The 27,725-nt window shown below is 31.8% G+C and overlaps 2 protein-coding genes and 2 long non-coding RNA genes across 4 annotated transcripts; 3 read left to right on the top strand and 1 right to left on the bottom strand.

The window, feature by feature from the left end:
• Window positions 1–3,955: 3,955 nt before the first annotated feature.
• Window positions 3,956–5,305, top strand: LOC144556200 (uncharacterized). Its single transcript, XR_013512227.1, has 2 exons — window positions 3,956–4,249; window positions 5,026–5,305. It is a non-coding gene; the product is annotated as an uncharacterized LOC144556200 (long non-coding RNA).
• A 2,702-nt stretch (window positions 5,306–8,007) lies between these two features.
• Window positions 8,008–9,394, bottom strand: LOC144555988 (uncharacterized). The gene is made up of 3 exons (XM_078304453.1): window positions 9,218–9,394; window positions 9,006–9,096; window positions 8,008–8,319 (listed from the first exon to the last, which is right to left on the bottom strand). Exons 1-3 carry the CDS (start codon window positions 9,291–9,293, stop codon window positions 8,208–8,210), a joined length of 279 nt encoding a protein of 92 aa, XP_078160579.1. The 5' UTR covers window positions 9,294–9,394; the 3' UTR covers window positions 8,008–8,207.
• Window positions 8,326–9,095, top strand: LOC144555989 (uncharacterized). The gene is made up of 2 exons (XR_013512168.1): window positions 8,326–8,562; window positions 8,801–9,095. It is a non-coding gene; the product is annotated as an uncharacterized LOC144555989 (long non-coding RNA).
• A 3,465-nt stretch (window positions 9,395–12,859) lies between the features above and the next one.
• PPAN (PETER PAN-like protein) lies at window positions 12,860–18,317 on the top strand. The gene is made up of 7 exons (XM_078304087.1): window positions 12,860–12,994; window positions 13,091–13,282; window positions 13,982–14,212; window positions 14,521–14,613; window positions 15,419–15,606; window positions 16,719–16,912; window positions 17,899–18,317. Exons 1-7 carry the CDS (start codon window positions 12,977–12,979, stop codon window positions 17,967–17,969), a joined length of 987 nt encoding a protein of 328 aa, XP_078160213.1. The 5' UTR covers window positions 12,860–12,976; the 3' UTR covers window positions 17,970–18,317.
• Window positions 18,318–27,725: the final 9,408 nt, after the last annotated feature.

Below are 27,725 nucleotides of genomic sequence, written 5' to 3'. Positions count from 1 at the left end.
TAGTTACATGACGTAATCAGGTCAATTTACGTGATACGGTCATTGGCGGACCCAAGGTTCAACGGGAGTAGGCAAGTGTCTATTCCTGAATTTGATTTTTTTTTTTTTAATTTAGTGATATTTTATACTGGTGCTTATCCCTGAACGGAAATAATGCCTATTCTTGGATTTAATTCATAGCCAAATAGAAGAAAATTCAACATAAAAGAAAATCAGTCTAGACTGATTTGTGTAAAATAATTAAAAAAAACATACGCGACATAATTTTCTACTCCACTCAGAAAAATTATTGATTCGCTAGGAGAAAAAAGAAATATGCTATTAAGGATCTAAATATATTTCATGTTGTCATGTCAATGACTTGAATTACATGACGTATCGTGACTAAATTTGAAAGGATGATCATAACACGTGAATGATCACAACACGTTAGTCACACCATGACCAAGGCATGTCGTGACCACACGTGACGTATCTAAATGTGACCGGTCATGTTTAACTATTTTTTTTCCATAATTTAGGTTAGTTTTTTTAAGATTCATCATTCGATTAAAGATCTAACAGTCATAATTACAAGTGACTCACTTGACCATGTGCCGTACCTTGACCAAATCTTTCACGTGACGTAACGTGTCATCAAATTTTAGAAAAATGACCACGTCATGTGAATGGTCAGGACATGTCAGTCACAACACGTGACCGACACACATGCAATGTCATGCTGTTATGAAATCGTGTGATGTGACTGAATCATGTCGTGTCGTGACGTATTTGGTCACGTCGTGAGTTTTTTAGATCTTTATTTGTTTTTTTGCTCTAATTCGTCAGGAGAAAAAAACTTATACTCTTATAGTATTTTGTGCCTACCTCTGACGTAAATCCTGAATCCGCCCCTGGATACGGTGTGATGTGTCATTTTTAACCGAAGATATACAAGTTAAGTAAATGGACACGTACGACACGTGACACTTTTGTGTGTCATGTCACGTAACTGGTAAAAATAATCTGACGAAACCGTACCATATTGACATTGTGACGAAATCGATAACAATATAATTGTTTTTCCTCAATACATCTTGTTAACTTCTAGATTGAAATGATAAAAGTGTGGAATCGTTTGAACCGATCTATTTCTCAGATTATCTGATCTTATAATAATTCTGAAAAGGTCTCTTTAACAGCAAAATATTGCATGCCTTGCCAAAGTAATATTCTCTTGTTTTTGGTATATTGCCATGTATACATCCATGTGCTCTTTAATTATTATTGATGACTACTATGAACTAGAAAGTGTAACAAACAGTTTATTATTATATTTATATATAATATAATAGATGGGGTAACAAACCACCATGAGAGAAATGTTTAATTAAGTTACATCATGTGTGTTACAACCAAAAAAGCATCACTTTAATTAATTTATTTTCTTATTCAAATCTCCTTTGTTTGTTGTTCAAAGTGTCGGTGCTTCTCAATTTGCATCTAACACAGAGATTCTTCAAAAGTTTGAATGCCAGGTGTTGAATCTGTACATGATATTTTATGTAATTGTTGTTGTATTTGTATTGTCAAACTCTGCCAAAAATTTTAGGACCACTGGATTATTGCAATAATATAATATTAATTATATATAGGAGAATGAGTTCCATGCATATATATAGTACTTTTAGATGCCAAAAATTGCCAAATTTTTTGGTTTCATATGTTAAGTGTCAAATGTATCCACCTAAATGTTGACAAATTTTTAAACTGAATTTGTAAAATAATGAAGTCTTAATTTAATTAATAAAATGGTATGGCATGCAACCGAGTTCTATTAATTGATAATTGTATTAATTAATCGTTAATTAACCTTACTAGCGCTCTAACAATAAAATATTGGTTCGTTTTGTTTTCTGGTTGAATTATTTTGTATGTAAATACAATTGCCACAAGAAGTGTTATATATATTGACCGGCACTTGTCGCCTTCTAACCCAAATTACTATAAATTTTAGAATTATTTTGTAAAATATATTTGTTCAAAATAATAATTAAATTATGTCCCATTCTAAAAATATGTTCTATCTACTAAGAAGTTTTAGATTGGAAGGGTTACGTAAAATACTTTAATCATTAAATTACATGCATCTATTTAATATTTTACGAGAAAGGAGGAAAAGGATAATTAAATTTTAATTTACATAATTAATATTTCAAAATTAGGGAGAATTTCATATATATCACTCAAAATTTGTTAAATTAAGTATTTACTATCTAAATTTCTGTAATTACATATCAACCATCCTAACATCTAATAACTCACATATTTATCTAATATAATTTTAATATATATCAAATATATTCAAAATTTATATTAATTATGTTTAATATTCTAAAACCTATAATTAAATCAAGGATCAACTTAGTAGCTCTCTTTTTCTCTTTAGATTTACTCGATAAGGGTGATTCTACTCTGAGCTCTTATCTAGATCTATTTATCTCCACCGGCGCGAGTGTTTCTTCCTCTTCGTATTCCATAGTCTTTTCTACCTCTCCTTTCTAAGTTTTAGTTTGTTTGTGTTTGATGAGGAGAAAGTTTCAGTTGGGCAAGAGAGGAGGACAAGTAGAAAGGAAAAAACAATTTCAATTTGACGAGGAGAAAGTTTCAGCAAAACAAAAAAGCGACGATAGGTTTTAGCATAGAAAAGGAATGTCGTGCCAAAAAGGAAGGATTATGTACGTAGAAGGGGAAGGAACTAATCCAAGTTATTAATTATATTCTTTATAAAATTAAACTTAATTAATCTCTAATTATTCTCATGTTTTGATTAATTGAATAAATATGTGATTATTAAATTTTAGAATGGTAAATATGTAATTTTACATTTTTTGAGGGGTATATACGAAATTCTCCCTTGAAATTACAGAAGAGTCTAATTCCGATCCGCCGCCGTGTCGAGTGGGTTTGCACGCACATGGAAATAAAATAAAAGGAAAAATAAGAAGCTAGTTAAACCCTTTATAAATATAAATTATCTCTTGCAAACTTTAGGGCCCAATGCTCACCCAAAAGCCTCATAACTTTTATCAAACATGGCCCAATATCATAAAACCACAGGAACAACCTTAACCATATGGTATGATAGCCCATTAACCCTCTGAAATTGCTAGAGAAATCTTTCGAAAAAAATTGCTAGCAGTAGAGAAGAGGGCTTCGGGCTTCCAATGGATATCGAACCCGATATCCGTATGATGTTCCATTTAAGTCCATTGAAACATCTCCACTTGTACAAGATAGTTTCTAGACAAGGCTTATCTCTCCTTTTTATTAAGGAGCTTAATGTCTCAATTCTGCAAGGATTCTGATTTACTTTTTTTTTTTTCGAAAGGATTCTCAGCCGTTGAATTTCCAGATCGCATATAGACGAATTTTTCAAATTATGCGCTTCAACACTTAAGCATGCACTGGTTGCGCCGTATATGATCCCAACGCCCTTAGACCGCGCGCCGCACCCGTGGACCACGCCTCTGAACCACGCACAGCGCTTGCGGACCGAGCCTGTACACCGCGCTCCCCTTTTTTTTCTGCTGAAGGCGAGATTTGAACCCAGTTGGGTTCTGTTGGTGCCAAAATTCTTATCACTACACTAGAGTTCACATGTGTTATCTTGTAGATAAATATAGTATTTAACTATTTTTCTCTACAAATTTGATTTAAATTAGGGAAATTTTTTTTTATGCCACTTCAAAACATTGAAATTAGGTATTTGCCACTCCAAAACTTGAAATTAGATTTTTGCCACTCCAAAAACAATGAAATTATGAAATTGCCATATTTATACAGTTGATATACATATTTGATTTAAATTATTCTGAAAGATGTTGTATAAAAAACGTATTTTTGTATTTTCAATTTTACCCTTCTTTCAATTAAACAAAACAGAGAAAATTAAAATGGATTCTCCAGTCACTCTCTCACTCTCCCTCCCGTAATCCCTAATTCCTTCCTCTCGCGATCTCGCCGAGCACCTCAACCAAGTCGGAAATTCCTTACCTGAGAATCTCTTCGCCTCTCTTTCACCCTTCCCTTCCCTTCGCCTCTCATTAACTCATGGTTCCCTTCTCTTCTTCTTCGATCAGAAATTAGGAAAACCTGAAAAGCTGGTGACTTCGGCATAGAGGAGCGAAATTGATGCAGCAGGGTGCTCCAGTAGTTAGAAGCCAAGCATCTGTGCAGGTTGAGATAGATTGCCCATAGACGCCAAAAGGTAATTCAAATTTACGTGTGGATTTTCCGTTAGAAGCCAAGCATCAATATTTTTTTTTTGGAAATACGGCCGGACATCATTACATTCATTGATTAATAAGTACTTAAATAAAAAGCCCAAAGCTCTTTTGAATTAAGGGATTTTATCTGACTTCTTCCTGGTGAAAGGAAATTTTGAGCTGGATATGAAATAGATAGTTTATAGGTTGTTGAAAGCAGAATAAAGTATAAAGACGCCCTATTGAAGTAGTTGGGATTTTCTTATAATTTTTTTGTTGTTATTGTGTGTAATTCCTCATTTTAGACTATGTTGAATTTTAGTATAACTCTCTGATCCAGTCAAGCCTAATTTTAGTGTCACTAACTGTTATGTTGATGATGGCTAGTATAAAATTTCCTATATATATAGGTGCTAAACTTGAGTAATTAGTTTAGTTTAGCTCCTAGAAAATTTTTGTGGGCTTTTTAGATAAGTTTTGGGCAATGAATAGATTATTTAGGAATCTGGTATAAACATTGTCAGTTACAGTTTCAATATTTAGGAATCTGGTATATGCCTTTTCTAAAAAAATAATAATAATAAAAAAAAAACTTGAGCAAGTTTTCAATCTGGTATCAAGGTCAGCTGAATTGAAATCTATCCTTCTAGAATAAGTCTAGCTACCTTCTTGGCTTTCTTGGTTGATATTTCACTTGTAGAATTTTAGTATATCTAAATTTTAGTGTCACTACCTGCAACTGGACCTAATTTTAGTATATCTCAATTTTTGTGTGCAGAAAGAGAGCAAGGAAGACTTAGTCTATCTGGATTGGTTCAGTTCTTGGAGCTGCAATTTGTTTTCCTTGAGGGCAACAGTAAATTGCACAACTGACTGCAGTCAATGTTTTATGAGAATTGCTAAACCCTAAACTTAGATTTTTAGATTCAATTTTCTTTGTAAGAAAGTTAAAGCTGGGGGTGATTTTCTGTTTAAGATAATATGGGCTAAATTGTAATTTTCTTTCATAAAGGATTTCATAATATTGAAAAAGGCAAGGTGATCGAGCTCTTTCTACATTTCATAAAGTACTTTTTTTACTTATGCTTATTATTTAAATTTGCTCAGAATCGATATGGTCTGAGAGTTTTGGTAATCATTTTCATATCTCAACTATTTTTTTTTAGTGGTTGTCGGCAATTGCCGACAACAAATATATTGATAGAAAAAGTATTTACAAAGGTATTATGCAACTATTATTTGCATTATGCTGAAACCTCCAATCTCTTTATTTTCACACTTGCCTCTATCATGAATTCCTATGTCTGTCAGCTTTTTTTTTAATTAATTTCCAAGAGTTTTAAAGTTATATTAGTGTGTAATTATCTAAATAAAAATATGTTATCAAGCTTGTACCAGTAGTATTGCAGAGCTAGGAAATTTTTATATACCAAGAGAAGTCTACAGAAAAATAATTTTAGGATACCTTGTAAGACCTTGTAATAACAAATCAGACCTTTAAACTTTTGCTACTGTATTTGTTCCCTTTGATAAAAGAGGGGAGCTAAAGTATCTGAATCGTCTAAAGATTGGCAACAGTATGAGTGTCAATGAAGGCTTGAGGAAGGGAACTGTTTTTTTTATTCAAATCACATGTCATATATCAAATTGAACAAATTAGTTGGAATTAGAACTGAACAAAATAGCATCCATACATCACCACCTTTACAAAGCAAATTCAACAAGGTAGCTAAAATTAAAACATAACCCTAAAAATATAACAAAACCCTAAAATTCTAACATCCAAACATCAACACTACTTGCATATCATTACAATTAAAACACCAATCATTACAAAGACAATGATAGTAACGAGAAATTTGATTTGCTCCACTAATTGAACAAGGCGAGAGTTGTGTTCCTTCCATTCTCCCATCTCAATATCATATCGAGCTTCATTTCTACGAACGTCTGATACCACATGCTCGACATCACTCCGTTGTTTCACAATCCCTAATTCGCGAAGAAATTCCTCGTACTCGTTCCACATGAAGAAATTGCAACTATAATTCCACTGCAATTACAAAAAAAATAAAAAGTTCATTATCTATAATCCAAATTAACCCTATTAACTTATCCGAAAGTTCATAATAAGTTTGACAACCTTTTACTGGAGAAGTTGAAAGTCATGGCATTTTGCACATAGCATAAATACGTGGCAGTTCCTTTATCAATACCCCAACTTAGATTAACCTTTTACTTCTCTGTACCATCCTGCTTTACAGTAACCTCCCACCTGTACCACTTGAATTTGATTCAAGCTCAGTACCAGTTTCACAAACCTAGGATTTAAACAACCAAGGGACTACTAGATTCTTATCATACCAGTACCATTAAACAAGGTTCTTAAGTAATAATAGCTATATTATTTCTAATATCTGTTTAAATATAAACACACCCCCATTTGTATAATCTTCTTTTTAAGCAAAGTAACAGGTGCCAGTATAATAAATTCTTGATTTGTTACTTCCTGATTTGTTCGATACTAGCCTTGTTTCGATACCCAGTAACAGGTGCCAGTATAATAGGTGCCAGTAATAGGTTTTGTCAACAGTATAACAGGTGCCAGTATAACAGACCCCCAAATCGGCTAAAGTACCGTTGTATATGGAATCAAATTTCAATACTTAATCTAAATAATCTAAATTTAAATTGCTAAAACTACATACCTTTGTGTTTTTTTGGCACTTGTAAAATACTTTGTTTCGTTTCAACGGAGTTTGGCTCACGAGCTTCATCACTTTGTGGCCACAGTTGGGACACGGCACCATCGTCCATCGGCAAAGCTCCAGAAGAGCCGCTTGGCTGAGCCGAAGTTATGGAGATCTCTGAGGAGGACATCGTGTGAGTCTCTCCACCAGTGGCCGATGGCGATTCATTGCAGAAGGTTGGTGGAAATGAAATCGCGAGAGGAAAGGGACTGGAAGGGAGAGGGAGAAACAGATGTGAGCTGGATTTGGTTGAGGTGCTCGGCGAGTGAGAGAGAGAAAGATCGCGATTCTCAGCTTTTCCGACTTGGTTAAGGTGCTCGGCGAGTGAGAGAGAGATCGTGAGAGGAAGCTTTTCCGACTTGGTTGCTAGGGATTATGGGAGGGAGACGGAGAGGGTGACTGGAGAGTTAATTTTAATTTTCTGTGTTTAATTGAAGGGTAAAATTGGAAATACAAAAATACGTTTTTTATACAACATTTTTCAGAATAATTTTAATCAAATATGTATATCAGCTGTATAAATATGGCAATTTCATAATTTGATTGTTTTTGGAGTGGCAAAAAACTAATTTTAAGTTTTGGGGTGGCAAAAACCTAATTTCAATGTTTTGGAGTGGCATAAAAAAAAATTTCCCTTTAAATTATAATTATATAAATATCATATATAAAATAATAAATAAATATATATATATATATATATATATATATTAATAGCTGTATTGTATCCTTCATTTTTGAAAATTGCCGTATCGCCGTATCCATATCGTATCAGTATTATTATTGCTTTGAGATTTGTGCAGCACGTATTTGAACGGTTGATTTTCAAAAAGATCACACAAATAATGAAATAATAAAACGCTTGATCTTCTTCATTTTGTAATATTTTATAATGAAATAATCTGTTTCCGTTGCAACGCACGGGTACGATGCTAGTCTCCACATATAGAGCGATTAACACAGCACTAATAGCAGAAAACAACAAAACATAAAAGGGAAAAAAAACACAAAAATTAACAAGAGAATATTTTTTATGGAGAACAACTAAGTTCTCTGTTCTTTCTTTTTCGTAGTAAAGTTACCAGAATCACTGTAATAAAAATATAAAAAAATAAAAATAAAAACTATTTTTGTAAACCATTACACACATGATTCTCTCCATACTCAAAATAGTATTATTATCATTGTGAGGTAGAACACCGATGGAGAAACACTAATTGGCGTACTGTTTACCTGACGAGTTGGACCCGCTGTGATGATGGTCGTAGTATTCTACTGCAGCAGCTCCTGCCAAGGCAGCCAGCGTAAAAGCTTGTGCGTGCAACCTTTAATTTCACAGTAAAAGCATAATGTTAGTTGAAATTAATTTTAGTCGAAATTTTTTCATGACCAATGATCATACTTAGGGCAAGGTGTTATGATAAATTTCGAAAGATCATGAGCTGTTTCAGTAGTTCAATTTCTGAAGAAAACTTTCTTCATTTCATTTTTAAGTTTAATAAATTAATACATAACTTGTTTTGTGAAGTAAAATAAATGTTAAACAAATTGTTATGAATTCCCAAAGGGTATGTTTGGTTGGGTTGAGAATATGTTATTTTTGAGGTTAAGCTATTCGGAATAGCCTATTTAGTGTTTGGTTATATTAGAATAGCTAGAATAGGAAATTCAAACTTTTTTTGTCTTATTAGAATAGACTATTCTTAAGGATTTTGAAATTTAGCTATTCTAATAAGACAAACGATACCTATTCTTAATTTGATTATTCGAGCTATTATTATTTTGCAACCAACCATAGTCAAAGAGTTTAGAAATTGGTTCTTAGTTAGGATGAAATTTAAAGATTATATGCAATTAGGTATAACTAAATTACAGACAGATATCCTAATCTGGTAAAATTAGGTCGTTTCTCAGTTCAGGCAAAACTCAAGCGAATATTTTAATCGGAACATTGATTAGTTGAAACGAAAAAAGAACAGTGACAAATTGAGGGATCAAAGAGAAATCGAACCTAGCATGGATTATCTTCACACTGGGTTTCATATTTGTGCGCGACCAGTTGTAAGCAATCGACGATCCAATTCCGCTTAGCCACAGTGTACCTTCCCAAATTAAGCAAATCAAACAAAATGTTAGTTCAAAACCCCCAAATCCTGCTTGGAATCCAAAACACACAAACAAAAGAGGATAAAATATTAAGAAATCTTTAGAGAAGCATCTTACCAACGGCACGGAGTTTGTGGTCGACAACCCATTTCCTCATCGATTCCAAGGTACTCTGATCATTACTTTGTGCCATTTTTCTTTCAAATGCTTTTTGTTGTTTTTCTCTCTCTCTCAGAAACACAGCGGAATTCAATTGGAAGGTTTAGCTGAAGAAGGTAAGGAAATAAATTGGACTGAGGAAAAAAAGAAAGAAATGGGAATTATATAGCGTACAGCGGCAAGCGACCGACCATGGGAAAGGAATCGGGGTTGTGATTGGCTGTTCCTTCATTAATGTTTTGCACCGAAGAGTATATAGAGGCAGCAGAATGCCAAGTATTTCAGAAGTTCAACTGATGGTCTAATAATGAATTATACACTGTGTCCAGGGAATAAGAGAAAAAGAAAGGACGCGGCGTTTGGCGACAGCTGACCCCAGCTTTTTACACGCCGATGCACACGTCACAAAAATGATAATGCGAACGGCGGTACCGATCCCCTAAAGTAACACAAGTTTTGTGTTTAGATCAGGACCAATCCGGCCCGAGGTGAAATGGATGGGGTTCCGTTGATATTCTTACGAGATCTAATCGAACGGTCAGAATCTAGACTCAAAATTTTAGTTACTTTAGGGATCTAAATTCGCGAAGGACTGGTTGTAGGAACGCATCCTGCGACATGCACATCTACCTAACACGTGTCTTGATGACAAGATCAGAAAGAGATGCTCCGATATACTGCGGCCAGAATCAATATGGTATAATATGTGCCCATGTCATTTGAAAATAGCTCCGCAAGATCTAAAATCAACAATTTGAGTATAGTGATGATATAATTACAAAATCATTATTATAATTACAAATAAGATATCAAAATACTGATATTTCTATGAATAACTAATTTATGCAATTTTCGCAAATTATATGAGTTTAATAGCGTATCATCTGCCTACAGACTTCAACCTCAAATAAAAAAAATAGCGCATTGTCTGTACAATTTGTAAAATTTAAGAACTATACAAAAAATAAGTAACATAAATATTATTTGGAATATTATAACTGTGATTATAAACAATGTTTTAAAATATCATTTTTACTATACAATATTTCAAAATATGATTATAAGCAATGTTTCAAAAAGCTACAAAAATGCCTTAGACTCGTAAATTAAATAAAAGTAGTATTAAAGCTCTCATAAAATTGTAATGAGTGTGTCCATTCCTTGACATACTGGTTTCTTAATGTTCCCATAAGATTATAAAAATTGTATTCGATTAATTAAAGTAGTATTAATTCTCTCGTAAGTATTTCATTTAAATATATATTGGTTAACTACATATTTCTCTAATATAAGCTGCTAAATAGATGACAATTTAAATCAAAGTTTGATGATTATAGAAAAATATTATCTGTCAATTATGTTACAATTATAAAAAAACGAGAATAAAATATAAGCTTTAGAAAATAATTATCCTTGTGTAATTTATTTTGTTCAAAATTGGTGCAAAACATAGCCGTATGTAAGGCCACATAGATTACTCACACACAATCCTCGATGCCTCGTACATAAAACCGCTCCCGTGCCGCTGTTTTCTCCTGAGTAGAGAATGTCTCTTGGGAGATTTACGTAGACAATTTTCTGTAAAGAGCAACAATAGTAATAATAAGGGCAGACTATCAGAATTTTTTATCGAGAGAATAAAAAAAATATCAAATCGATGTTAAATAGTTAATTAGATTTAAATGCGTTAATTAATTATATAAAAAATACTTTAATTTATACTTATACTTTTTTATTCTCTAATTTATAATTCAAAAAAATATTTTAATTTTAACTATAAATTTAATTTGAATTACAAATTAAATATTTAAAAAAGATAAAAAAAAATTAATCAGAATGTTCAAATTTTTACTAAAACTCAAAATTCAGAAAAAGAAAAAAAAAAGTAAGTGTTCCTGGAGCTATATGGGTCCGCCCCTAAATAATAATACTTAAATTGTTGAGCACCTCCTCTTGACTTTCAACCCTCAAAAGGCATAAAAGAACTGGTTAGAAGGTTTGACTGGGTTCTTTGCTTGCTTTGACTTTCCAATTTGGCTCTCCGCTCTGGGCAGAAGACAAGGCTGTTATGGTAGCAGCCAGCCAGTACTGTGAAAGGTAACAGTAGATGGTCACGTTGTAGTTCCGTAGTTGTGTTACGTTATATTTTTGATTGCGTAATGTGGTTTGTGTGTTACATAATGTTATTTCTCAATAAAAAAAAGAGGAGGTTCCAATGTCTCATTTTTTTTCATACCTCATCATATCTCATATTTTATTTTTTCGTTTTCAAAGTTCAAATTGTCGATCCGAACCATTCAACAAAATATTTATACTAAAATATGCATGGAGATGAAATTTTTTATTTTTTGAAATTTTTTTGCTATTTTTTAAGATAGGTACAAAATCACTGTTTTTGAACCGTTCAAAAAACAGTGATTTTCTACCCATCTTAAAAAATAGCAAAAAAATTTCAAAAAATATAAAATTTCATCCCTAACCATATTTTAGTATGGATATCATGTTGAACGGTTCGGATCGACAATTTAGACTTTGAATATGAAGAAAATGAAGATATAAAATATGAGGTATGATGAGGTATAAAAAAAAATGAGGCATTGGAACCCTCTTCTAAAAAAAATAACATATCATAATATATTATACAAACTAAATTGATTAAGTTACATCACATGATACGTTGTGTGATTATTGTTTTCAACATTATTTCTTTATATTAATTTATTTGATAATATTTATTTACTTTTAGTAACTTTTTATGAACTAACCTAATATTTGGAAAAAAATAATAATTAAAGACAATTAGTTATATACTTATATAACACAAATAATTACACGTAAAAATTCATATGATATGATTATTCTTTATTATTTTACTCACATTATATAAAAATATTTAATCACGTGACGTGACTAAGTTATAATGTATTAATCTATCATGTCTTTTCTCGTGAATACATAGAGTGCAAAAAATGATACGCTGAAGTCGGCTCTGTCACAAAACGGTACAGTTATGGTATAGAACAACATAATATGCGTATTAGTTACGTGCCATGACTAATTGTTAAAAAAAAAAAATACGGTACAAAAATCGTCTTGATCATGGCAAGAGAAACAACACGTTCAATCACAACATGTCTTTTTACATTAATTCTTCATAAATATATCATAGAATCATTTCATATTTTTTAGAATATTTTATGAACTTTTTACACAAATAAATTTAAATTATAAAAAAATAGTAAAATGTAATTAAATATGACTTGTGTAACTTGTTACAGCATATTTTGATCACATCACAATTCACGTAGCATAACTATTTACATGTGACCATCCTTTATATTTTGATCATAGAGTGAGTCTACGGTACTATGCATATTATGATTTGGCACCGTAATATGACAATATTACGTAAAAGATTGAATTTGATCACGGCCCAACATGCTATGTCCACTGTGAATAGCCAAGGTTTTGTTAAGCCCAATTATAAGTTATTGAAAGCCCAATTGGGAATTACCGAATACCATAATATTTTACCAGCAATCATCGAAAGACGAAAAGGGAAATTAGTATACCCGACCCGTTAACACCAGGTGTTCTCCCCTCCGGCCTCCACTGTCGCCAGATCAATACAAAAACCCTAACAAAAAATTTACAAAGCACCCAAAACCCTAACCCCACGCTCTCTCTCTCTCTCTCTCTCGTCTCCATCTACCTTCAATGGCTCGTTGGCGCGATGTAAGTTCTCCCACCTTTTCATGCTGGAATCGGGGTCTTTTGTTCAATTTTATTTCTAATTCTCTCTCTGTTTTTTATTTCATTTAATGGATAAAGAGGAGGAGGAATAAAGCGAATGTGAAGACACAGGTAGTGAAGAATAAGAAACAGCCGAGCGTGGATCAGGTCACCGGTGGTAAGATACCCAAGAGCTTTGTTTTTGCTAGAGGAAAGCTTTCGGCCCCACTCAAGCAGCTTGAATTAGACCTCCGCAAGCTCATGCTTCCTTATACTGCTCTCAAATTAAAGGTGCTGAGTCTTTTGCATTATTAGGGTTTAGGGTTTCCCATTCTGGCACCCAGTACAGTTAAATTGTCGGCAGTGCTAATTTTTATGCTGGTTTACTGATTTGAGATAAAATTATTCATCAGTAAAGCAATGAACCAGTATAATTTTGTACAAATTAATACATGGCTGTATAAAAGTAGTACCTAGCCTTCCTACTTTTTACATAAAAGAAAAATGTAATTTAAATCAAGCCATGAAAAAAATAAGTGGATATCATACTGATTTGCATGTATAACTGCCACTGGTAAGGTACTGATATGTAGTACTTCAATCCTTTCTTCTAATTTCATGAAAGCAATGAACCAGCATAATTTTGTACAAAATGTAAATAAATTAAGGCAGCGAAAAAGTGGAATTTGGATCACGCCTGGTACCGCATGTCCAATCACTAAATCCTGACCGTTCATTAATAGTGGCACAAATCTCAAAAAACAGACCCCTATATCAAAATAGGCACCGAATTCCAATAGCTCGGCTGGGAGTTAATCTCAGCTCCTTGGACTGAGGGTGGTACCGTAGAGGATATGGACTAAAAAAAGTGTGGATACCATACTGATTTGCATGTCTAACTGACACAGGTAAGGTATTGAGATGTAGTACTTAATCCTTTATTATGATTACATGAAAGTAGTAATATTTTTTGTTTCAATTATTTTTCAGGAGAAGAAAAGGAACAATCTGAAGGATTTCTTAAATGTGGCTGGGCCCATGGGTGTGACCCACTTTTTAATGATATCGAACCCCAAAAGCGTACCACATTTGCGTGTTGCTAGAACTCCACAAGGTCCCACCTTGACCTTTCAAATAAATGAGTATGCCTTAGCAGCTGATATTGCAAAATCTCAGCCAAGATACAGGTGTACTCCCGAGCTTTTTAAGAACTCACCCTTGGTAAGTTCAGTCAAAAATTCAAAGCTGTTGTTTCTGTGTATATTTACTTGACGTGTTGTGAACATTATCATTGTCGATTTTTATGCAAATTATTAGTAATTTTTCTTATCTAGATGAATGTGCATGGTCTCTGATACAGGTAAATGCCTGATTCTATTTGGTTTTCTTGTCTTATTTAATTTGTATTTAGGTCTTCTGTTTGAATTTTTCCAGAGAAGCAATGATCTTATGTAATTATTACAGAAACATATGATTGTTGATTGATTTTTTAATAATTTAGTTACTAACATTGAGTTCATTTCTTTCAGATTGTGTTATCTGGTTTTGGTGGCGGCAGCCAGCATCTGAAGCTCACCACTATAATGTTTCAGAACATATTTCCTGCTATTGATATAAATACTGTTAGTACTCTGTTTATTTTTCTAATATTAAGTGAGAAATTTTAAAACCGGCACTGTAGCTACTATTGTGTTATTTGCTTGATGAAGAACCAAAAGGATAAAAAAGTCGGAGTGAGGCTGTGGTAATATGCATATTACGGATCAACCTATGCTATGTATCCATATCTTAAATCTTTATTTTCAAAATTCAAACAGTTGATTAGAACCATTAAACATGATCTCCATATGAAAATGTATCTGCAGACCATATTTTGCATTTGTTAGAATTTTTTTACTATATTTTTTGATGAAAGTGTTTTGCTACCTATCTAAAAAATAGCAAAAAAATTATAAAAATTGTAAAATTTGGTTGCAAGTACATTTTTATATGAAGAACATATTGAATGGTTCAGATTGACTGTTTGTACTTTAAAATGGAGATATGAGTCTATATGTAGGGATGGCAAAAAAGCTTGTGGCTCGCTCAAGCTCGGTCCAAAAATGAGTGAGCCACGAGCCTCTTTTTTAGCTCGAACTCTAATGTTGGCTCTCTCGTTTTGCTAGTTCAGCTAGGCTCGTTTCCTGCATCCATAGCACGGGCCAGTTTGTAATCGGCATATTGCCATAGCCTCACTCAATAAGTAATAAGTTCAGTTTCAATATAGAACCCTAAAAGACGAACGCAAAAGTTTTTGAAAATCGTGGTTTGCTGCCGCTAAATGCTAGTTAGTACTGAATTGAGGGGCTAAACGCAAACTAGACCTTATCATACCTCTTTTCATGTTCTATTACTATTGAATATTGCACTCTTCATGTTTGTTTATAGGTGAAACTGTCATCTTGTCAAAGGATCGTCTTATTAAGTTACAATGCCGAGGAAAAGCTAATCGATTTTCGGCACTATTCTATCAGACTACAACCGATTGGTGTGTCAAAGAGAATTAGAAGAATTGTGCAAAATCATCAAGTGCCCGATTTAAGAAATCTTCAGGACGTCAGTGAATTTCTCACCAAGTAAGACAGCCACTTATTTTCTTTTTTTTCACTATATAACATAAGAGTCAGGTGAAAATCCCCATTGTTTCTGTTCCCCAATCATAACTCACATCCTTATCTTTGTTTTCAAGGTCCAAACAGTCGATCTGAACTGCTCAACATAATTTTAATATTAAAATGTGCTTGGGGACCAAATTTTGTATATTTAAAAAAAAAATTACTATTTTTTAGATAGGTACAAAATCACTGTTTTTAAGAAAATTCTGGACCATCCAAAAACTATATGATCATGTTGAGCAATTCGGATCGACTGTTTGGACTTTGAGAACGGAGATGAGAATGTGAGGTATGATTGGTGCATGAAAACAATGGGGCATTTTAACCCTACTCATAAGTCATAACACAATTACATTACAGGGCCGTCATTAACCTGGTATAGAGATATTACGTTTATCTTGTTTGAAGACCAATTTTGAGATGTTTGTTTGTATGGCATCTATTATTGACTTGGGCCATAGGTCCTAATTTGCACTTTATATATACATATTATATGGTAGTTGTGCGAGCATGGTATTGTGCCATAGGTAAAAATCAATATTGTACCAGCACCGACATTTAGTTTTGTCCAATTATTCTGTTTCAGATGCTAGTGTATGTGCATGTCAAAACTTATGTTTGGCCATTATTATATTTTGCTAAAAATGAATTGAGTGAGGCTATGATACTATGCAAGAGTGCAGATTGGTCCGTATTACGGATCAATAAATTTATAAATTTGTTTCCAAAGCCCAACTAGTCGATATGAACCGTTCAACATGATTTCCATATGAAAATGTACTTTGCAGACTAAAATTTACATTTTTTAGACTCTTTTTACTATTTTTCAGATTGGTAGAAAATCTCTATATTTAATGCTCTAGAATCTTTTAGATCAAGTGATTTCCTACCTATCTAAAAAGATAGTAAAAGAATGTAAAAACATAGAGATATTGATCCCTAGTACGGACCAATATGTGCTATGCATAGTACCGTAGCCTCACTCAAAGGAATTTATCAAAAACATCGACACCATTTAAGTGCATTGTTTCTTTCCAATTGTCTACTAATTTATCTCCACCTTTCAATTGAAGAGCTGGATATGGATCAGAAAGTGAAGTAGATGAAGAGGCAGCAACTGTTAGTCTTTCGACTGACATAGACAGAGTCAATAAGGCATCAAATAAAAGTGCTGTCAGACTTCAAGAGATCGGGCCTCGCCTGACTCTCCGGTTGGTCAAAGTGGAAGAAGGCCTCTGCTCAGGCAATGTCATCTTTGATGAGTTTGGTAAGATATTTTATTTTTGTGCGTATATCATTTCAGGGAGTTTTAATTAGTAATTGTAAAAGAAAGCTCATCAGATTAGTGATTTTTACAAAGAAGTCCCATAGCTAAAAAAAGTAACTGGATCTTAGAGAGCAATTAAAAAAAATAACAAGGTGGCTTTTCTTCCCTTAGTTATCTCGGTAAATGTTAACATGTTGGACCATATATCAAGGGCAAAAGTTTATTTTTCCTCTGAATTAACTGTCCTTATTATTTCTCATTCAAGGCCGAATACCAGTTATTATTGCCTCTTATCATTGTCTCTTATTGCTTCTTATTGTTCTCTTATTTTTCCCTCAAGTCAATTGTATTATTTTACTGAAATTCTAATACCAGTTATTATTTTATTGTAAAGAAAACCGAATAACACATTGCCTCTTGCAAAAATTATAGACCATCTAAAAGTAGAGATTTTCTACCTATCTAAAACATTAGTAAAAAAATGTAAAATTTAGTCTACAGGTACATTTTCATATGTTGACTGGTTCAGTAGTCTACAGGTAAAATTATAGACCATAGTATGGACCAATTTGCGCCATGCATTGTACCATAGCCTCACTCTAATTCAATTATCTCGGTTAAAAATGTGAACACTTTGGGCCATATATCTAGGGAAAAAATTATTCTTTCTCTGAATTATTATCTCTGATTATTGCTCTACTTGTATTGTTTCGCTGAAATTCTAATACCAGCTATTATTTTAATGAAAAGAAAACGGAATAACACATTGCTTCTTGCAAAGATAGTCGAGAGATGAGGACTTTTTTGTAGTAAATATACCTTGTGGTCAAGTTATGCTTGTCGTAAAGACAAAAGGGTGCTTTTGTAAACATACCTTGTATGAATAAGAATTTGCTAGATACAGTAACTTCTTTTATTCTTGAATGAGCAAACATACTTTATATTCATCGCCTTTGAAAATTACTATTTCTTTGTATTTTTTGTAGAAAACGAAACATATAAAAAAGCCGATAAAGAAGCCAGTGAAGATGAACCAGCTGATGCAACTGAAGATTAAAAACCTCTGATGTGCATTTATTAAATGTATCGCTAATGAATTCAAGGTACAGATGGCATAGTGAAGAAGAATAGGCGTGATTCAGTGTGAATTGTTTAATGAGGACAAGTTACGGGTGGCCTAGTGAAGAATTGATGCAGGTCATTTATTTTCTTTAATGTATCTTTTTTCCTCATGTGCTCCAATCAAACGAAAAAGATTGATAGCCAGTTTTGTACTCGTATGATATCAAATTTTGTTTGTTTTTGTCAATTGAATAGGCAATTTGACACTTTGATTTTGTTGTATGGTTCGTGTAAACAGTATTTTTGTTAAGTGTAGCTCTTAATTATAGTATTGAAAGTCTTTTGCATGCATAGTTCTAAATCTTATTGGTGTAACAACTTCGGTACCGTTCATTATTTGAAGCTTGGTACCAATCAAGCGACCTATTTTTAGTTAACTCTTTGACATTTATTAATTGTAACAACTAGTTTTTCTACCCTCTTTCTCCCATCCAACCAGTCTTCTCTTCTCTATCAATCTCCTTTCGGGGAATGATTGCGAAGGTTGCACTTGAGGCCATCCGATCCATCGGCTCTGATGCTGCCATCATGATTCTCCTACATCACCAAACCTCCTTTCTTGGTGATTTTAAAATCCACCACCAAATCATTTGTTGATGATCATAGTATAGTGAGAGAAAATATCTAAGAGGATCCCACACATAAAATAAATCCTATATATATATAAAAGCTGTTATCCTTGTTGTATTTTATTCTGGTTGTGATTTGAGATGAGCTTAAAGCTCAAATTTTGTATCTATATTATTATTAATTTGTGCACTTTCCAAATTGTTCTATAATCTTTGGATTGCATGAGACTTATTTAAACCCAAATTATTAGCTTTTTTTTTGCACTGTTATTAACTTTTTCCAATTTTGAGTTACAGGCACCGTTATCCCCTTCTTTTGGTTTTTTTTTTTTTTTTTTTCCTTTTTAGATAGTTCCCTCAGTGAAACCACCTCTTCAACCATCAATCGGTATCCCAGAACCTTTGGTGCACAGAGTGTTCTATTTCAGAGGTTTTGAGGTGGGAAGCGGGGTGCATCCGATAGGCTCCGCTCCTTCCGTCTGATTCGCCTCATGATGTGTCCGTGCTTGATCTGCATTAAGCAACTGTACGAATATTGAAGCGCCGTGCATGCATCATGAAGCGAATCGGACAGAAGGAAGTGGGCATTGGACCTATTTGGGTTCAATTCCCATCGGATGCACCCTGCTCCGTTTGAGGTGGTACAACTTCATGTAAGTTGTTGGTACTGTTACTTATCAACGTTACTTGTAATTTTAATTTTCAAATAATTATAGGAATTTTTACACAGATTTTCCTCTTATGGGGAAAATAAGCAGTATGATACCAGTACAAAATTTGATTACACCCATAAAAATACAAAGGAATAATTGAACATGAGAAGTAATCCACTTATGACATTTGAAAATTACAACATCTTACGACAATTTGGTTTTGTCATTTTCAAAGTCCAAATAGTCGATCCAAACTATTAAAAATGATTTCTATATTAAAATGTGCTTGAAGATCAAATTTTATGTTTTTTTTACAATTTATTAAGTATTTTATAAAACTGTCGTTTTTAGACAATTCTAGATCATTGAAAAACAACAATTTTGTAAAATGCTTAAAAAATAGTAAAAAAATTCCAAAAAATTGTAAAATTTGATCTACAAGCATATTTTGATGTAGATATCATGTTGAACGGTTTGAATCGACTGTTTGGACTTTGAAAATGGCAAAACCAAATTGTTGTAAGATGTAATAACTTTCAAATATTGTAAGTGGATCCCTTCTCATTGAACATATCTCTTTATAATTTGATGTTTTCACAATTATATTTATCCCCAAAATGGTTTATTTGCTGATAGTTGATATGATATCTCTAAGCAAATGCTCTGTTCTGTTGCTTTCAGACCTAATTTTTGCAAATGTCATCTTTTAACTCATCTTAGTTGATGTGATTGCTCCCAAAATGGTTTATTTTCTGATAGTTGATATGATATATCTTTCAACAATACCTTGACCCAATTAACAAGCAAATGCTCTGTTCTGTTTCTTTCAGACCTAATTTTTGCAAATGTCATCTTTTAACTCATCTTAGTTGACAGACCTAATTTTTGCAAATGTCATCTTTTAACTCATCTTAGTTGATGTGATTGCTCCAACACACTAAATTGTTAACTTCATCTTAGTTTTGTTATTAAGACCCTTTAAAATTTGAATTGACAAGAAGACTATGGTGCCAGAAATTTTTAGTTTTAGAAATATATTATATATTTTGTCTGAAATCAGAAAGATGATTTTTTTTTATGGTATAGAGGAAATTAAACTATTGATTTGATTCATTCATACATTTTCTAAGGAATAAAAATATTAATTCGGTTCCTTAAATTTGTATGCAGGTGACATTTTCGATTACTAAAATTGAGATATACAAAATTTTTGTAAGGAATTAAATTAATTTGATTCCTTCAAAAAGAAATTTTCATCTCTCTCTTTTCTGACAAAATATCTAAAAATAAAAAATTCTGCTACGGTGCTCCTTACAGGTGGAACTGTATTTCAAAAATTTGTATGGGTACAGTAGAAATTTTCCTTATAATATTCTAAATCTCAATAATTACCTTCCAAAATTTGGTGGGTGGTGGTATAGTTGCTAACACCTACTCCAAATTTAAAACAAATTGTTATCTTTCTTCTTCTTCTTCTTCTTCTTCTTCTTCTTTTATTATTAAGAAGATTTGTTTTGTTTCAAAAGTGATAAGGTTTGTTAAGACTTCACCATAAGCGTACTAAAGACGTCACTTTTGTCTCGTAGTGTTTTGTGTGAATACAAAATAAAAAGATCTATATATTATTTTATTATTAAGAAGTCTCCCAGACTCAATCTAACAATTATTTTGTGAGAGTAAGCGCTATAATCCCGATTTTTTTATTTATATCCAAGATAAAATATAAATTTAAAAAATTAACCAACTAGCTAATGAAATTGCAAAACTACCCAAACCGGTTAACCATTAACCGGACTCAAATCAAATTTTCGGTTATTGGTTTCCCGGACCCATTGAAATAGTCCGGTTAACCATTAACCGGAAATTTGATTTGAGTCCGGTTAATGGTTAACCGGATTTGTGCATTTTCCTTTTTTTTTTTTTTTTTTTTTTAAAACAGGAATTTTTTATTTTTTTGTATTAAAATATTAGAAATGTTGAATATATTTCTTTGAAAATAAATAGAATACAATATAATTTGATTTATTAGAAAGACTGCAACTAATAACCCGGATCAATATTTTTCAGGCCGGATTTTTCGCGGCTGTAAGAAAAATTAATATATTTCTTTACGTGCTATTGGAAAAAAATAAAAATGCTTAGATTCTGAGTTATTGATCCCGGTTCAAAAGTCACTTCGATGCAATCTAGAAAATATTGTGATCCTTCTAGGACATTTAATTTATAAAAAGTTGTATCTATTTTGAGAATTCTTTTTTAAAAGCAATCATTAAATAAATTAAAGTTTTTTTTTTCAAAAATAGATACAACTTTTCATAAATTAAATGTCCTAGAAGGATCACAATATTTTCTAGATTGCATAGAAGTGACTTTTGAACCGAGATCAATAACTCAGAATCTAAGCATTTTTATTTTTTTCCAATAGCACGTAAAGAAATATATTAATTTTTCTTACAGCCGAATCTAAGCATATATTAATTTACAATCCAGCGTTGAAAATAAGAAAAATCTTGACCTTAAAAAAGAAAGAGTGAGTCTATGGTACTATATTACGATTTGTTACTGTGCTACGGCTCTATATTCGAGTTTTCAAATCCTAACGGTCGATCCAAACCGTTCATCTTGTTCTCCATATTAATATGTGTTTGGAGACCAAATTTTATATTTTTTGAAATTTGTTTACTATTTTTTTAGATTTATTGAAAATCACTGTTTTTGGATGGTCCAGAATTTTCAAATCAAGTGATTTTCTAAATATCTAAAAAAATAGTAACTTTTTTTCAAAAAATGTAAAATTTGGTTTCCAAACACATATTAATATGGAGAACAAGATGAACGGTTCGGATTGACCGTTAGGATTTGAAAACTCGAATATAGAGCCGTAGCACGGTAACAACCCGTGATATGCATAGTACCATAGACTCACTCAAAAAGAAATATAAGGTAGATTTTGTATCATGCAAGATTTCGGAGGTATTTGTTTGATGAGTAGGATTAAAATGCACTATTATTTAGTTTTGTGCTTTAATTATAATTCACATTATTATCTTTGTTTTAAAGTTTAAAAAATTGATTCGAACTGCTTAATATGATATTCATATTAAAATAGTGCCGGAGATCAAATTCTATATTTTTTGAAATTAATTTACTATTTTTTTTACAGGTACAAGATTGCTATTTTGGATGGTTCAGAATCTCCAGACCAAAAATTAAACGTTGGAGAAATTCATTAATCCAATCTATATTCTATCCGAAATTTTTATTAATATCTAAAAAAAATACGAAATTTTAAAAACTATCCAGAATTTTGTGCTTTTTCGAAGGGCAGTGCTATACTCAGCGCACAGATTCTAATATCAAGAGCTGAGAGAATTTGTTTTATGATTATGCCCTAAATACCCTCTAGAAGCTTACTATCATGCTCTCTCTGTTTCAATACTCCTAGCTTGATCTGAACATCGTAATTTCCTATTTTATTTCATCTTGCCATGAAAAAATAACCATCGATGAAGCTTTCTTGGAATTAATTTGAGCAGGTTTTCAATAAAATTACTCTAATTAATTAGTTTAAGCTCTTAATAGCGAGGCAATGTCTCTCGCTTGTCAACAGATTTATATTGAAAGGTCACATGTAAAATAAAAATGTTAAATTATAAGATAGTAACTGCTGAAAAATATTCTCTCGTTTACTTACAGAGAATACTTACTAAAAGAGACGTCCTCTATTATATAATCGCATATTTAATTCAAAAACAAAAGAAGTATTTATTAAGGGTAAAATTGGTTTAAACAAAAAAATATTATCTTAGCTCTTATTATTAGAATCATTGCGCTTAGAATAGCACCGTCCTTTTTTCGAAATCTACTCAAATCGCAAAAAAAATTTACGGTAATTCAGTCTAAAACCGTAAAATCTTTTTGCGGTTTCAAAAAAAAAACCGCTATAATTTTTTGTGGTTTCAATTTTTTTTATTTTTTTAAAATATATAAAAAATTATAAATATTTCTATTTAACTAAAAAAAATATGAAAAATATAAAAAAATTGAAACCGCAAATTTTTTTTTGCGATAATTCAGTGTAAAACCCCAAATTTTTTTGCGGTTTGTGTAGATTTTGAAAAAACGTGAAAACCTGGATAGTTTCTAAAATTTCATATTTTTTGGATATTTATAAAAATTTTGATATTCTATACTATATAGGGTATGTTTGGATGCACTGAGAATAGCGCTATTATTAGAATAGCAGTGCTATTCTATTCTAGAGTCATTCAAACAACATCAAACGTTATTCCGAACAGCCAGAATAACCTTGTTCCGCTAACCCAACAAATACTTTGAATAGCGTGAATGGGCTTTTCAATAGTAGTTATTCTAAATGATGCATTCAAACAACTTTTTAGCTATTCCGAATAGCTTTAAGTTAGCACTATTCTCAAATAGTAGCTATTCTAGCTATTCTAGAGTGCATCCAAATGTACCAATATGCACAATCTAGTATTCGAATCAATTTATTAAGAGGAGGGTTCAAATGCCTCCATGTTTTTGTGCCTCCATCATGCCTCCATCTCTCTCCATCATTTTCAAAGTTCAAACAGTCGATCCGAACCGCTCAACCTAACCTCCATACTAAAATATATTTGGAGACCAAATTTTATATTTTTAGAAATTTTTTTACTATTTTTTTAGATAGGTACAAAATCAGTAAATCTAAACCATCTAAAAACAGTATTTTTGTACCTATCTAAAAAAATAGTAAAAAAATTTCTAAAAATATAAAATTTGGTCTCCAAACATATTTTAGTATGGAGGTTAGGTTGAGCGGTTCGGATCGACTGTTTGAACTTTGAAAATGATAGAGAAAGATAGAGGCATCATGAAAACACAAAAACATGGAGTCATTTGAACCCTCCTCATTTATTAATCAATTTTATTGTCAAATATTTTACCAAATTTCCATCCACCCGAAGACCCAAACACGTGCCACAATTGGTACTTTCCTGTCATGTCCTCCATGTCCCCGAAAAAAATAAATGGCCTGATGTGATCAATTTTGATAAATTTATTATCAAAAAGTACAACGAGCTATATTTTCATTTTTCAATACGCGTGGCTAAGAGCCTAAGACTAAAAATTAAAGGTTCGGATTCTTCAAGGTAATTTGAGCTTAAATCTAGGGATCCGAATCCGCTGCTCTTCTAATAGAAGAGCAGAATTCTGCGCTTTAAATTTTAACCGTTGAATTTTTTTTGTACGAATTTCAACACAGATGAACGGTTAGATTTTTAATAGTAGAGTCATGCTCTCCTATTTGAAGAGCAGCGGAGTTCATGCTCTCCATTTAGAATCCACATAAATAAATGAATTTTTTAATTTTTTAATTTAAAAATAATTAGTTTCGATTTTGATCAATTAGTCTGAATCCAAACTCAAAACTTTGAATTATTTGAAAAACAGTTTTAATTCAAACCCTAAATCTGAATTAATTAGGATCCGGGTCCAAGAATTAAGATCTGTATTTAGCAGTGTTCTAAATAGCGCGCTATAGCACCGCTATAGCGTTTTTAGACCCAAAACGCTAAGCTATACAATTAAAACACGCTATTTGAGCTACAGACGCTATAGCGGTAATAGCGGTCCGCTATAGCGCATAGCGTGTAGCGCAAATAGCGCCCGCTATGCAACATGCTGTTTTTTTTTTCTTTTCAATTTATATGGGCTTTAAATAAAGACTCAGATTGGATTTTAACCGTGATTTTTTTTTATAATTGACATACTAAGCTTTATATTAAATTATTAATTATTATTTTAATAAAAAAAATTATTAATTATTAAATGAGATCAAATAAGGAAGCTACAGCGCGCTATGCAACATGAGCTGTTTTTTTTTTCTTTTTTTAATTTATATGAGCTTTAAATAAATGCTCAAATTAAATATATTAAGATATTTCTTGAAGTAACAAAATGATACTTACTATATGGTAGTTTGAATATTTTGAATAGATTAAGATAATTAATTATGCCATGATGTCTAGGTTATTTTGAAATTTAAATAGAAAAAAGATAGATTATGTCATGATGCTAAATATATTTTGAATAGAAAAAGATCGATAGTTTATGATATTAGTAATACTATGGATATTTTGAGTGGCAATTTGGACTTTGTATTGGTTCAATATGAATACTATAATTTTTTAATCAATTTGATGTTATTTATTATTCTATGAGACTTAGATAATGTTGATATTTAGTACAAATATATGATATAATTTTTATAAAAATAAAAAAACGCTATGTGGCATAGCTTTCGCTATAGCGACGCTATTCGCTATAGCTTTTTTTTTCGGCTTCCCGCTATGACGCGATAAACGCTATTTAGAACCTTGGTATTTAGAAAGCGAGACGCCCTCAATGGACATCGAATTCAAATCAATCTGATATCCACTTGAAACAGTCAGATTCGTACGTTCTTAATCCACAAAAATACTAAAACAACATGCAAAATTACAAAGTGAAACAAACAATTCCAACGAGCATTATATCGATTTAGATCCAATACCCGTCAAATGCACTTTCTCTGTGTTTACATTTCACAGCACAAGTACCTCTCTTATGTCGAAATTTTATTTATATCATATTTCAAAAAAAAAAAAATTACATTTTATATGAAATTTCAGAAATATCAGGTCACCAATTCAATCTACAACTTCATTTTTAAAGGGGTACATTGAATTAGAGACGAGACCTTGTTATTTTTTGAAATTTTCAATTTCAGATATATTTTGATTTATTTATTTTAAAAAAAATATTAATAAAAATTTCGGTCTCTCAAGTGACATTATACAGTTTTGTCACGTGCTCACTAACCCCCCACCACATGCTCAGTACTCAACTTTTTGTATTTTCTAACCTGCTTCCAGCCTTTTTATAGTACTAAACTACTGATAATACTAATAGTATTCCCAGCTCCCAAAATATATCCCAATAAAAACAAATAAGAAGCATCTATTCTATTAAGCAAGACAAATGCTTTTACTAATTTACTTGCGTACAAAATCAATCCAGACTTAAAAAATTAAAAATATTCATTCCTCCGCAAAGCATAATAATTTGAAAGAACAACTTTATTTTATAACTGCGACAACCGATTAAATAATTACAAAAAAAATAAAATTATAGATATGTTGTACATTAATTTGGTGCGATTTAATTGGTTGATAATTTATCAAGTGTCTTAAAACTATTGTCTAGTTTTATTGGCAACAATTTTAATATTGCATCATATTTGATTAAGGTTCTAAACAGCGTTTATCGCGTCATAGCGGGAAGCCTACAAAAAAAGTTACAACGAATAGCGTCGCTATAGCGAAAGCTATGCCACATAGCGTTTTCTTATTTTTATAAAAAATATATCATATATTTGTACTAAATATCAATATTATCTAAGTCTCATAGAACAATAAATAACATCAAATTGATTAAAAAATTATAATATTCATATTGAACCAATACAAAGTTCAAATTGCGACTCAAAAATATTCATAGTAATACTACTAATATCATAAACTATCGATCTTTTTCTATTCAAAATATATTCAGCATCATGACATAATCTATATTTTTCTATTTAAATTTCAAAATAACCTAGACATCATGACATAATTAACTATCTTAATCTATTTAAAATAATCAAACTACCATATAGTAAGTATTATTTTGTTACTTCAAGAAATATCTTAATATGTTCAATCTGAGCTTTTATTTAAAGCCCATATAAATTGAAAAGAAAAAAAAAAACTCATGTTGCATAACGCGCTGTAGCTTCCTTATTTGATCTTGTTTGATGAATCTCTCATTTAATAATTAATAGTTTAATATAAAACTTAGTACGTCAATTGCAAAAAAAAAAATCACGGTTAAAATCCAATCTAAGCCTTTATTTAAACCCCATATAAATTGAAAAGAAAAAAAAAACAGCTCACGTTGCATAGCGCGCGCTATTTGCGCTATAGCGGACCGCTATTATCGCTATAGCATCTGTAGCTCAAATAGCGTGTATCGATGCCATAGCTTAGCGTTTAGGGTCCAAAAACGCTATAGCGCGCTATTTAGAACACTGGATTTGATACACGGCTTATTTAAACTATAGAAATTATTTTACATTTTTACCTTTTTAAATTTTAATATTATTTTAATATTATAGTTATATTTGTCGTAGCTCGTGATTCGATTGAGTTTGATTCGAAAAAAAAATCGTTTCGAAATGAATCAAACCAGCTAGGTTTTGATACGAATTAAATCCAGTTCAGTTCGAAATTGATTTGAATCGAACTCGAACTGAGTCTGACTCGGTTAAAAACTCTTTTTTTAGTTCTTAACTCTGCTTCAATTCCGAATCAGTTAGGTTCGAAACTGGTTCGAATCTCACCGAATCAAACCCCAACTCTTATTTTCAGTTCAAACCCTACTTTA

Source organism: Carex rostrata, chromosome 6, assembly GCF_964058835.1.
Source record: "Carex rostrata chromosome 6, lpCarRost1.2, whole genome shotgun sequence".
Lineage (NCBI taxonomy): Eukaryota > Viridiplantae > Streptophyta > Magnoliopsida > Poales > Cyperaceae > Carex > Carex rostrata.
The sequence above is the reverse complement of the archived record's forward strand: the minus strand, read 5'-3'. Positions and strand labels throughout refer to the sequence as shown.

Coding starts and splice junctions, on each gene's coding strand:
- LOC144555988 (XM_078304453.1), bottom strand. CDS start 9,293: ATGGCACAAAGTAATGATCAGAGTACCTTGGAATCGATGAGGAAATGG. Junction 9,097..9,217: donor CCACAAACTCCGTGCCGTTG/GTAAGATGCTTC, acceptor TAATTTGGGAAG/GTACACTGTGGCTAAGCGGA. Junction 8,320..9,005: donor GTGAAGATAATCCATGCTAG/GTTCGATTTCTC, acceptor GTGAAATTAAAG/GTTGCACGCACAAGCTTTTA.
- PPAN (XM_078304087.1), top strand. Junction 13,283..13,981: donor ATACTGCTCTCAAATTAAAG/GTGCTGAGTCTT, acceptor ATTATTTTTCAG/GAGAAGAAAAGGAACAATCT. Junction 14,614..15,418: donor CTGCTATTGATATAAATACT/GTTAGTACTCTG, acceptor GTTTGTTTATAG/GTGAAACTGTCATCTTGTCA.